Source organism: Staurois parvus, unplaced genomic scaffold, assembly GCF_062004578.1.
Source record: "Staurois parvus isolate SC_StPar_1 unplaced genomic scaffold, SC_StPar_1.0 ptg000723l, whole genome shotgun sequence".
In the NCBI taxonomy this organism is placed as follows: Eukaryota; Metazoa; Chordata; class Amphibia; order Anura; family Ranidae; genus Staurois; species Staurois parvus.
Genome location: NW_028318519.1, coordinates 2,011,111 through 2,023,326, shown reverse-complemented (window position 1 = coordinate 2,023,326; position 12,216 = coordinate 2,011,111). Strand labels below are relative to the sequence as shown.

The 12,216-nt window shown below is 44.8% G+C and overlaps 1 protein-coding gene across 3 annotated transcripts in view; it reads left to right on the top strand.

Moving 5' to 3' along the window:
• The window catches only part of PTK2B (protein tyrosine kinase 2 beta), a 109,122-nt gene that overhangs the window by 57,089 nt on the left and 39,817 nt on the right, over window positions 1-12,216 (top strand). For all 3 annotated transcript variants that reach the window (XM_089653875.1, XM_089653874.1, XM_089653873.1), the window contains exons 17-18: window positions 2,539-2,654; window positions 11,163-11,263. In XM_089653875.1, the coding sequence (XP_089510001.1) occupies window positions 2,539-2,654; window positions 11,163-11,263 (217 nt within the window). The remainder of the gene's footprint in view (window positions 1-2,538; window positions 2,655-11,162; window positions 11,264-12,216) is intronic.

The window sequence follows — 12,216 nt, the reverse complement described above, 5'->3', positions numbered from 1 at the left end:
CTGGTCGGCTACAGTGAGCAGAGTAAGGGATATAGAATCCTTTGTCCAAAGACCAACAAGGTCACAGTAAGCCGCAGTGTTTATTTTGATGAAAGTGAAGCACCAGATAATACAATTCTTGAAAAATATGGAGAGGATTTACGTGCTGAATCGGCAAGAGACACTGACCCATGCGAAGCAGGACAAGAGCCAGAACAAGAAGTGGAACTTACAATCAAAGAGCCAATAGAACCCACTGAACAACAAGAAATCAGAAGATCCTCTCGAATGACAAAAGGGATACCACCCCGCAGGTTATCATACGCTGCTAAAACACATCAAACACAGGAGCCTACATCCTGGGAAGACATAGAAACTTTGCCGAGAAGGGAAGCCAGTCAGTGGAGAAAAGCAGCTGAAGAAGAAATAAAATCACTTCAAGAAAATAAAACTTGGTCACTAACAGAACTCCCTCCTGGTCGCAAAACCATCGGAAACAAGTGACTGTTGCACTCTTTTCAACTGAAGCGGAATACATAGCAGCAGCACATGCATGTCAAGAAGCCATTTGGATTCCTCAACTTCTACTAGACATGGGACTGAATATGTCACAACCCACACCCATCTTTGAAGACAATCAGGGATGCATAAAGCTTACACACTCTGAGAAGATTAACCCAAGAACCAAGCACATTGATGTAAGATATCATCTGCTCAGAGACATGCAAGAACAAGGGGTTATCGACATCCAGTACTGCCCATCAGAGGAGATGACTGCAGACGCACTCACCAAACCTTTGCCAAGGGAATGTCATTGTTTTCTACAAAAGAGACTAAATGTTATACAATTATGCACATGCCGTTGAGAAGGGGTGTTGGAGATACAACAGCATGTACTATATAGTATTGTGTGTTAATATCACTCGACCAGTAGATGGCACTGTACACTAAGGTTATCAGTTGTGCATATGTGTAAAACTTGTTGGCTCTTCCTTTTCCTTCCTCTCTCCCTTCAGGAAGTAACATGTCTGTTATACATTGCTGAAATGTGCTCTGTATGTTTGCAACTTAAGCCACACAAGTAAAGTCTGAATTCTGCCTCATCACTACCAGTGTCTTCTCTAACACATAGCCAACACAAATCCCTCCTCCCAGCACAAACCATCTCCCCCAAATCCCTCCTCCCAGCACAAATCCTCACCCCCAAATCCCTCCTCAGAGCACAAATCATCTCCCCCAAATCCCTCCTTCCAGCACAAATCCTCACCCCCAAATCCCTCCTCCCAGCACAAATCCTCACCCCCAAATCCCTCCTTCCAGCACCAATCCTCACCCCCAAATCCCTCCTCCCAGCACAAATCATCTCCCCCAAATCCCTCCTCCCAGCACAAATCCTCACCCCCAAATCCCTCCTCGCAGCACACATCATCTTCCCCAAATCCCTCCTTCCAGCACAAATCCCCACCTTCTCCTTGGCCCCCTCACGACCCTGTTAGGCCAATTCCCCCTCACCCCCCTCCCAGCAAAATTCCTCACCCCCAAATCTCCCTCCCATCACAAATCATATCTCAAAATCCCCCTCCCAGCACAAATCTTCACTCAAAATCCCCCCTTCCAGCACAAATCTCTCAAAATCCCCCCTCCCAGCACTACTCTTCTCTCAAAATCCCCCCTCCCAGCACTACTCTTCTCTTAAAATCCCCCCTCCCAGCATGAATCCTCTCCCTGAAATTCCCCCTCCTACCACAACCCCCCCAGTACAAATTGCCCCACCCCAGTCCCCCTCCTAGCAACCCCCCCCAACCATCCTCCTTTCTAGCAGAAATCCTCCCCCCCAAATCCACCCTCCTAGCTCAAATACCCCTCTTAGCAAAATCCCCCTTCCCAACACGAATCCTTGCCCCTAATCTCCCCTCCCAGCACAAATCCTCTCCCACAATCCTCCCTCTTAGCCTAAATTCCCCCTCTTAGCCCTGATCCCCTCAATCAATCCCCCTTTCTAAGGTCCACTCCCCCCCCAATCAATCCCCCCTTCTAATGTCCTCTCACCCCCCCCCCCCAAATTCTGGGAGGAGAGTGCTCCTCTATACAACAGATGAGAAGTGATCTCTCTTACATCGGATCGTTCACCAACTCTTTCCTTGGCTGCAAACTATCTCCAAGCAGTAGAACACGTGTGTAGGGGGCGGTCAGTGTACAGTCTAAGAGCCCCCCTATTAATAAAATATTCAGCATGCAGTCCCTTCATCCCAGGGCACTTGATGGCTGTGGTCCTTTCTTCTCTGGTGGTCCTCACCACTGGATAGAGCGTGCGTTGTAAGCAGGGGCGGACTGACAACTCATGGGGCCTCCGGGTTATAGGGGATCACGGGGCCCCTGTGTCCTCACCCACACTCAAACTACACCCAAAAAAGCCTATGAAAGGTACCAGGGGCATCTCATGGGGCCCCCTACTGACCCCGGGCCCTCGGGCAATGTCCGAGTTCCAAAATGGTCAGTCCGCCCTTGGTTGTAAACACTGGGTAACCAGATAATGCTGTAACTGTGATTCTTCCGCAGCTCGGCCAGTACCTGGAGAAGCACAAGAATACCCTACAGGTCATCACCATGATCCACTACTCATTACAGATCTGCAAAGCTCTCGCCTACCTGGAAGGCATAAACTGTGTCCACAGGTAATAAAAGTGTAGAAAAATCAGTTATTTACCACCCTCCAATGGCCATGATGTGAAATGCACAAAAATGGAGGCATCCTATTTTTTTTTATGCATATTCTTGTTACTGCATTGTTATATGATTTCATGGTTTGACATGCTTTTTCCCAGTGCATGCACACATGCTCTATGGACAGTAGGGTCAGATCCTTAAAATGAAATCAACTTGGTCTAAAATCTTCGGGTGCCAGCATGTCCCTGGATTAGAGTTCCAAACTGTGTTCCTGTGGAGTGCCCCTTGGATTCTAGGCTGTGGCAGGGCCAGATCTAGCCTGTCTGATTTGGGGTGCAGTAAAAATGTCGGGGGCAGAGCATGCAAGGTCAGCAAGGCAATGTATAAGAGTCAGTAGTGCAGTGTACAGGGGGTCGGCAGTTTGTAGGGCAGTGTATAGGGGTTAGCAGAGAAGGGTACAGGGGTCAGCAGGGCAGAGGACAGGGGTTAGCAGAGCAGAGGACAGGGGTCAGCATGGTGGAAAACAGTGGTCAGCAGAGTTGAGAAGAGGGTCACTGCTGGCAGGGCACTTAAGGGATCTCCTCCTCCCCACACAGCACATAGCTGAGATCAGTATCCCTCCATACAGTGTGTAGCTGGCTACTGCAGCTGCCAATCCAATCAGGGAATTGCACAGGGCAGAACTGCAACTGCAGCCAGCTACACATTGTGCAGGAGGAATCTGATCTCAGCTATGTGTTATGTGTGATCCTGTGTGTTATGAGCGATCCTGTGTAGCCTTCTGTATGGAGGTTCGCTGTTATGACAGGAGGGGGAGACCGCAGAGAGCCCTCATCTCCTCCCCGCTCTATCCTCTCTGCCTCTCCTGTCTGGACGAATTACTTTAAATAACTGCGGCCAGCTGTGGGTGTGTGGGGGAGGGCTCAGCGGGGCACCCAGCCTGGGGGGCACAACTGAAATCTGGGGGGGGGCACAACTGAAATCTGGGGGGGGCACAACTGAAATCTGGGGGTGGCACAGCCCACCCCAGCACCCCCCTAGATCCGGCCATGGGCTGTGGGCTTTGACTTTTGGCCAAGTCTACATGAAAGTATACCCATCCACTGAAGCTCAGACATTGGCATGGGAGAACGTGGGGCTCATCAGTGGTTGAGAATGCATCACCATTGAGGCTGTGGTTCCAAATTATTACCTGCTGTAGCAGGGGTTTGCAGGCAATACGTAGGAACAAGAGTAGCCTACTCCTCATATATGGGATGGTCATTATATAGCATAGAATTCGACTGAAGTCAACAAATAAACATTTACCCAAATTGACCAGTAACAATATATATATAAGTGTAGCTGCTATCCACACATTTCACGCCCTTAATAATGGAGGTGACTTGCTTGAAGCTGAAATCAAGCAGAGACTCATTATTACATTCATTCATTGATAAATCCAATAGAGAGTAGCTGGTGGCACACCATGAAGTTTTATTGTTCCAGATAAGTATCACAAATCAGCCTGCTCCATTGACGTACTTCACCCAAAATTGGTTTTGAGTGAAACATGTCAGTAGAGGAGGTCCCAGGTAGGGCTTAATTATGCTTTTTTTGGGAACAATAAACTTCACAGTGTGCTGCTGGATTCTTTCTTTTAAATAATACATATAAATTGACCACTCAGCGGATAGTAAAGTTAACCAATCAGAGAATGTTTATGTAACTATAGCCAAGTCTTATCCTATCTTTTAAGACAGTGGTCTCCAAACTGTGATTCGGGGGTCAGATGCGGTCCTTTGCTTGCTTTTATCCAGCCTTTGGGGCAATATTTCATCCAATGATACCAATAACGGAGCATAATTACCCCCACTGACACCAATGATGGAGCACAATTCCTCCCAATGACACCAAGGGTGGGACACAATTTCTCCCTATGATACCAACAATGGGGCCCTATGACACCAATGATGGGGTACAATTCATCCCAATGTCACCAAAGATGGGGCACAATTCCTCTCACTGATACCAACGATGAGGCACAATTCCTCTCAATGACACCAAAGATGGTGTCAATGGTTTTTCCCCCACTAACGTCAGGGCCTTTTTTTTTTTACTCCCAATAGCTAAAGCCCCCCCGAAAGTCTTAAGGACAGTAAACTGGCCCTTTTTGTTTAGAAAGTTTGGAGATCCCTGTTTTAAGATCACCTCACAGCTTATTAGTGAACATTCAAGGGAATGGGGCTAATCTTACAGTTTGGGCAAAGCCCTAGGTGAGGGTCATTACTAGCTTTTGACAGTATGCATCAAAACCACCCACTTGCGGGTAGAGGACCCACAAGGGAAGAAGTCCCAAAAATAATAATAAAACCAGAATCGGGAACCATGCTGGAATATAATATGAATAAATAAACCGACTCACCTAAAATTAAGGTGGTGTCCTCAGGACCAAGAGAGTATGCATCAACACCACCCACTTGCAGTAGAGGACCCACAAGGGAAGAAGTCCCAAAGAGAGCAATCTGCGGCTTAGAAAAATGTTTATTGAACACTGTAAGACATCAATAACAAAAATAATCCCTCCACCCTACACAAAATTAAAACAAAATGACAATGTTGTCATGTGATAAAACACCCACCCAGGCACTCAGACACACCAACCATACACACTAGTATCTGCATGACATGAAGCTGCGGCTATGTGGGTTGCAAGCCTCATAAAATTGGCCAAATAAATGTCGTATGCAATGTCACTGCAATTAGAAGACAATGTGGAGTTGCAAACTCACAGGGACCCCTGATATGCTGCAAGATGGTCTCATAAGATATGACAAGACTTGGCTACTACCAAAGGCTAGTGAGAACCCTCACCAAAGGCTTTGCCCAAACTCTTAAGATGGACCGCACTCCCTGGAATGTCCTCTCATATGCTGCAAGATGGTCTCAAAAGATATGATCAGACTTGGCTACTGTCAAAGGCTAGTGACAACCCTCATCAAAGGCATTGCCCAAACCATAACATAGGGCCCATTCCCTGGAATGTCCTCTCAAATCCCACAAGATGGTCTCATAAGATATGATAAGACTTGACTACTGTCAAAGGCTAGTGAGGACGCTTACCTAAGGCATTGTCCAAATCGTAAGATGGGCCCCATTCTCTTGAATACCCTCTCATATCCCGCAAGATGGTCTCATAAGATATGATAAGACTTGACTACTTTCAAAGGCAAGTGAGGACCCTTATCTAAGGCATTGCCCAAACCGTAAGATGGACCTCATTCTCTTGGATACCCTCTCATATCCCGCAAGATGGTCTCATAAGATATGATAAAACTTGGCTACTGTCAAAGGCTAGAGAGAATCCTCACCTAAGGCATTGCCTAAACTGTAAGAAAGACCCCATTCCCTGGAAGTTCTTCTCATATACTGCAAGATGATCTCATAAGTTAGAAGACTTGGCGACTGTCAAAGGCTAGTAACATCCCTCACCTAAGGCATTGCCCAAACTGTAAGAGGGGCCACATTTCCTGGAATGTCCTCTTGCATGCTACAAGAAGGTTCAATAAGATATAATAAGACTTGGCTACTGTCAAAAGCTAAATACAAAAATAATAATAAAACCAGAATCAGGAACCATGCTGGAATATAATATGAATAAATAAACCGACTCTTCTAAAATTAAGGTGGTGTCCTCGGGACTAAGAGAGTATGCATCAACACCACCCACTTTCGGGTAGAGGACCCACAAGGGAAGAAGTCCCAAACAGAACAATCTGCAGCTTAGAAAAATGTTTATTGAACACTGTAAGACATCAATAACAAAAGTAATCCCTCCACCCTACACAAAAATAAAATAAAATTACAATGTTGTCATGTGATAAAACACCCGCCCGGGCACTTAGACACACCAACCATACACACTAGAATCTGCATGACATGAAGCTGGGGCTATGTGGGTTGCAAGCCTCATAAAATTGACCAAATAAATGTTTATGTAGTGTCACTGCAATTGGAAGACAATGTGGAGTTGCAAACTCACAGGGGCCCCTGAGTATCCACAGGTAAAAGGTGTATCAACCAGGGGCGGACTGACCATTTGGAAACTCGGGCACTGCCCGAGGGCCCGGGGTCAGTAAGGGGCCCCATGAGATGACCCTGGTACCTTTTTCATAGGCTTTTTTGAGTTTGGGCAAGGACACAGGGGCCCCATGATCCCCTATTGCCCGGGGGCCCCATGAGTTGTCAGTCCGCCCCTGGTATCAACATGAGTGATCTGGACGATCATAATAATGGCAGTCCACCAATCTGAAGGTATATGTACTCAATGCTGAAAAACATGATCCTGTGTGATGATAGCCCTGCAGTCAAATCATATAAGGTATAGCAAGGATGGCACTGACAACGGCAGATAATCACAGTTAACTTAACAAAATTCAGCATTCACAAACGGCAGCCACAGAAGGCAGTGACCTATGGGTGAGAGTTCGATGGAAGGCAGCCTCACACTACTTGCAGTAGGAAATAGTCACTAGGTGTGTAGCGCTTGGCCGAGAAATCACAGTCCAAAGGATAATTCCAAAATGAACACAACCTGGGCCAGATATATAAGCTCACCACTCCAGATATGGTCACCGATACCGATGGATCCCAGTAGTGCCACTGGTCACGCACTCCATGCGGAGTAATGTGTAGGTAAAACTACTATGGCAGATCCAGTGTGGCGCTGCTAGTTAGAAAATGGGGATGTGTGGATGCCCAGGACGCGGGCGTCACGATGCTGTGACGTCAATGTGTTTCACCCAACAAGTCACGTGAGCTTCTTCAGGATGCTGCAGTACACATATCACCGGTTTATATGGAGACCAATACGTAATTTCCTGGATTAACCCACAGAGGACCGCAGCCTAGAATTGTCACTAAAACATCATGTGATATCACAATGTCGATTGCATAAAATAGAGAATGAATCAGAATTTAGTATATATAGAGTCATGCGGCATGCTTCAAAACATACTCTACTACTATCAATAATATGCCAGTGGATCATAGTACTGCAAGGAATAACCAACAAAACTATACAGAATCAAAAAATTAAATAAAAGGACCCATAAATATGGCCATCCCCCTTACACAAGGAGAGGATATAAGTTAGGATTCTAAGAAAACCTGTAAACTCAATTCCGTATTAAGTCCCTTGGGTGCCAAAGACCCCAGTGTGAATATCCACTCCTTCTTCCGCAGTAGGATTGTATCAAAATCCCCCCTGCGGTTGGAGAGGTTCAGGGCATTAATTGCCGTAACCCTGAGTCCAATAGGAGAAGAATTATGAAATTTAGTAAAATGTTCAGCAACTGGAGTCTTATCCTGGTTGTTGATAATGCTACATAGATGTTCACCTATGCGTACTCGCAGCTGGCGCTTGGTCTTACCAATATATATTTTATTGCAGGGAAATTCAAGCATGTACAACACACATGTTGTCGCACAATTCATGAATTGCTGAATTTAATAAACCTTTTGCCCATCTGCATCTGTAAATCTATCTGTACAGTCAACAAACCTACAAATATGGCACCGTCCACAGGGATGCATACCCCTAAGGGGAGGTAGGTCCGTTAACCAATTCTTTATGGGTGTACTTCTGTATTCTGACTGCACTAGATTATCCCTTAAGTTCCTAGCTCTTCTAGCAACCATTAGGGGTCTGGGGCCAACAATTCCAGATAACTGTGTCAATATGTGCCAATGATTGGTCAGAACCATTCGTACCTCTTCCCACTGGGTGCCATACTGGGTGATGATACGTACGGGTGGGTTATCCTGAGGGGGCTTATCCTCACTATTTGTGTTTAAAAGTGACTGGCGTTGTGGTGTTGAGGCTCTCCTACAGGACCGTCTAATAATACCATGGGAGTATCCCATCTCGCAAAATCTCCCATAAAGATCCTCTGCCTTCAGTCTGTAGTCATCACCACTAGTACAGTTCCTGCGAATATGCAGGAACTGTCCAATGGGAATCCCCCGTATCAAGAACCGTGGATGTTGGCTAGAGGCTAACAGCAGAGTATTGGCAGCCGTAGATTTATGGTATGTTTTAGTTCTCAAGCTCTTACCATCAATGGAGATCAGAAGATCGAGAAATGAAATCTCTCTATGATCAAAAGTATATGTTAGTCTGATGTTCCGATTGTTAGCATTACGGTCAATCAAGAATTCATGAAGTTCCTGCTCAGTGCCTTCTCAAAGCATGAAAACATCATCAATGTACCTGAGCCACAGGGAAACATGGCCAAGGTACACCGACGAACGATATACAATCTCCTCTTCCCACCATCCAAGATGGAGGCAGGCGTACACCGGTGCCCCCATTGGGGTCCCTCGAATCTGACGATAATAAGTTCCAAGACATTGAAAAGAATTATTGTGGAGAGCAAAATCCAATAATTCCAAAATGAATTCATTTTGTGCTCCCATATTTGGGTAATGCACTTTCAAAAAATGGGCTACTGCACCAAGCCCCCATTGATGTGGGATGGAGGTATATAGGGACTCCACATATATACCCACCAAGATAGTCCCTGTCCAAATCTCTACCTGAGCAATTTTAGCCAGGACATCTCTAGTATCCTGGACATATGATGGGAGCCCATCACCATCTCCTTTATTAAAGCATCAAGATACTTCCCGGTACGTTCAAGGGGTCCCCGTAATGCCGATATTGTGTATCTTAGGGATGATATATATGATAGCAATATTGTAATCATCCACACGTAAATAGCACCATTCTTTTTTGGTGATGAGACCCTCCTCTCAGGCCAAAGATAATTTATAATTAAGAGACAGGACCAACGAGGGGAATGGATTCCCCCCTAATTTTTTGTATGTAGATGAATCTTGGAGTTGCCTCCTAACTTCACGTTCATATGAATCCTCTGACAACAGGACCACATTTCCATCCTTATCACTAGGTTTAATCACTAGGTTGGGTGCTTCCCTGAGTTCTCTCAATGCCAGTCTTCAGATTGGTGGACTGCCATTGTTATGATCGTCCAGATCTCTCATGTTGATACACCTTTTACCTGTGGATACTCAGGGGCCCCTGTGAGTTTGCAACTCCACATTGTCTTCTAATTGCAGTGACACTTCATACAACATTTATTTGGTCAATTTTATGATTTTTGCAACCCACATAGCCCCAGCTTCATGTCATGCTATTTCTAGTGTGTATGGTTGGTGTGTCTGAGTACCCGGGCGGGTGTTTTATGACATAACAACGTTGGCATTTTGTTTAATTTTTGTGTAGTGTGGAGGGATTATTTTTGTTATTGATGTTCAATAAACATTTTTCTAAGCAGCAGATTGTTTATTTATTCATATTATATTCCAGCATGGTTCCCGATTCTGGTTTTATTATTATTTTTGTACTTAGCTTTTGACAGTAGCCAAGTCTTATTATATCTTATGGAACCTTCTTGCAGCATGCAAGAGGACATTCCAGGAAATGGGGCCCCTCTTACAGTTTGGGCAATGCCTTAGGTGAGGGATGTTACTAGCCTGTGACAGTAGCCAAGTCTTCTAACTTATGAGATCATCTTGCAGTATATGAGAAGAACTTCCAGGGAATGGGTTCCATCTTACGGTTTAGGCAATGCCTTAGGTGAGGATTTTCTCTAGCCTTTGACAGTAGCCAAGTTTTATCATATCTTATGAGACCATCTTGCGGGATATGAGAGGGTTTTCAAGAGAATGGGGCCCATCTTACGGTTTGGGCAATGCCTTAGGTAAGGGTCCTCACTAGGCTATGACAATAGCCAAGTCTTATCATAACTTATGAGACCATCTTGTGGGAATTGAGAGGACATTCCAGGGAATGGGCCCTATGTTACGGTTTGGGAAATGCCTTTGGTGAGGGTTGTCACTAGCCTTTGACAGTAGCCAAGTCTGATCATATCTTTTGAGACCATCTTGCAGCATATGAGAAGACATTCCAGTGAATGGGATCCATCTTGGAGTTTGGGCAAAGCCTTAGGTGAGGGTTCTCACTAGCCTTTGGTAATAGCCAAGTCTTGTCATATCTTATGAGACCATCTTACAGCATAACAGAGGACATTTCAGGGGATAGGGCCCATCTTACAATTTGGACAATGACTTACAGTAGATGAAGGTCCTCACTAGCCTAGAGGAAGTCAAGCATACAGTGTCAGCAATAAAATAAAATAATGAACAATTTGAATAAGAACAGGTAAAAAAGAACAACCTCTCTCCCTCTTCAGCTTAGGCAGAAGTCTGGGCCCCTAGGTTCACAGTGCCCCACTTGAAGACTTGCGCAGGTACTTCACATGGCAACCTCCAGTCTGACCAGTATTTTATTATAATGACTTTTGTTCCACAACAGTTGGTGATAGTAATCAATCAGCACACTGTTATCTGCAAATTATATAATGGTGGCTGTCATATGACTGACTGCTCTGGCCAGCGCATTTATTTCATAGTGTTTTAGAAGAGTTCTGTAAGCCCATGTCTTCTCTTCTCAGGGATATCGCTGTCAGGAATATCCTGGTTGCCGCACATGAATGTGTCAAGCTCGGAGACTTTGGCCTCTCACGATATATTGAAGATGAGGATTATTACAAAGGTCAGGAGACAACTTACTATGGTTTGAAGAAATCTAAGAAAATAGAGAACACCTACTGGTTCACTTCTAGGCTCCTTTAAATGTCACATTGTGTCCCCACTGGAGAGATTCACCCTCTCAATTTGTTCCGTTTGTCACCAAGAAAAAAAGTGTTGGGTATTTTAAAAATATACAGGTGTACCTGGAACAGGAAACAGGGTAAATCTTCCATCAGGGGCATCTGTACTGGTGACATATGCCAGAGGTGGGATTTCCTCTAATTTTGGAACTGTCACTTACTTCCTAATGTATCTCTGGGGACTAGAAGTTAAGGGAACTTAAATTTGAAGTAATTTCTAACTATTCTCTATGCTAATAAAAAAAAAATGGATGGAGATGCTCAAACATGGCAGGTGACTCAAAGTTTGGTCCAAACACGTTTAAAATGTGTAAAACCTCACTTCCAGGTCCTGGTATTACATTCCCCAGCCAGTATGGCCAAAGAAGAAGCTAATGGAGCACGATCTGTATTCCATTAACTTCATTGGAGGGCAGGTTAGACATCAGGGTCCCCTGATGTCTTATTAAAGAGAACCTGTCACCAAACGAATATCACATACTGGACTTTTTGTCCCCTGTGTGATGAAAAATAAAAGTTAGTAACAAAAAAAAAAATTAAAAAGAAGTGTAAAAAAATTAAAGTTACATCCAAGCACTTAACCCCCTCCACTCTGAACAACTTAACCCCATCCCCACATACATGAAGGTATAAATGTAAATGGACCCGTTGGAGGGCAGCTACGCACAAAAACATTGATTGTTACATTTCGCCACGCACACCAGGATGAGAGCAATAATTCTACGTCCATTACTCACAGTTAAAGTGGAAGTCCAGCCTATTCCTAACTAAGCTAAATCTGCTCCCACCCTCCTTCCTGGGAAAGGAAAATGTGTATAACATATTCTGAGGCAGG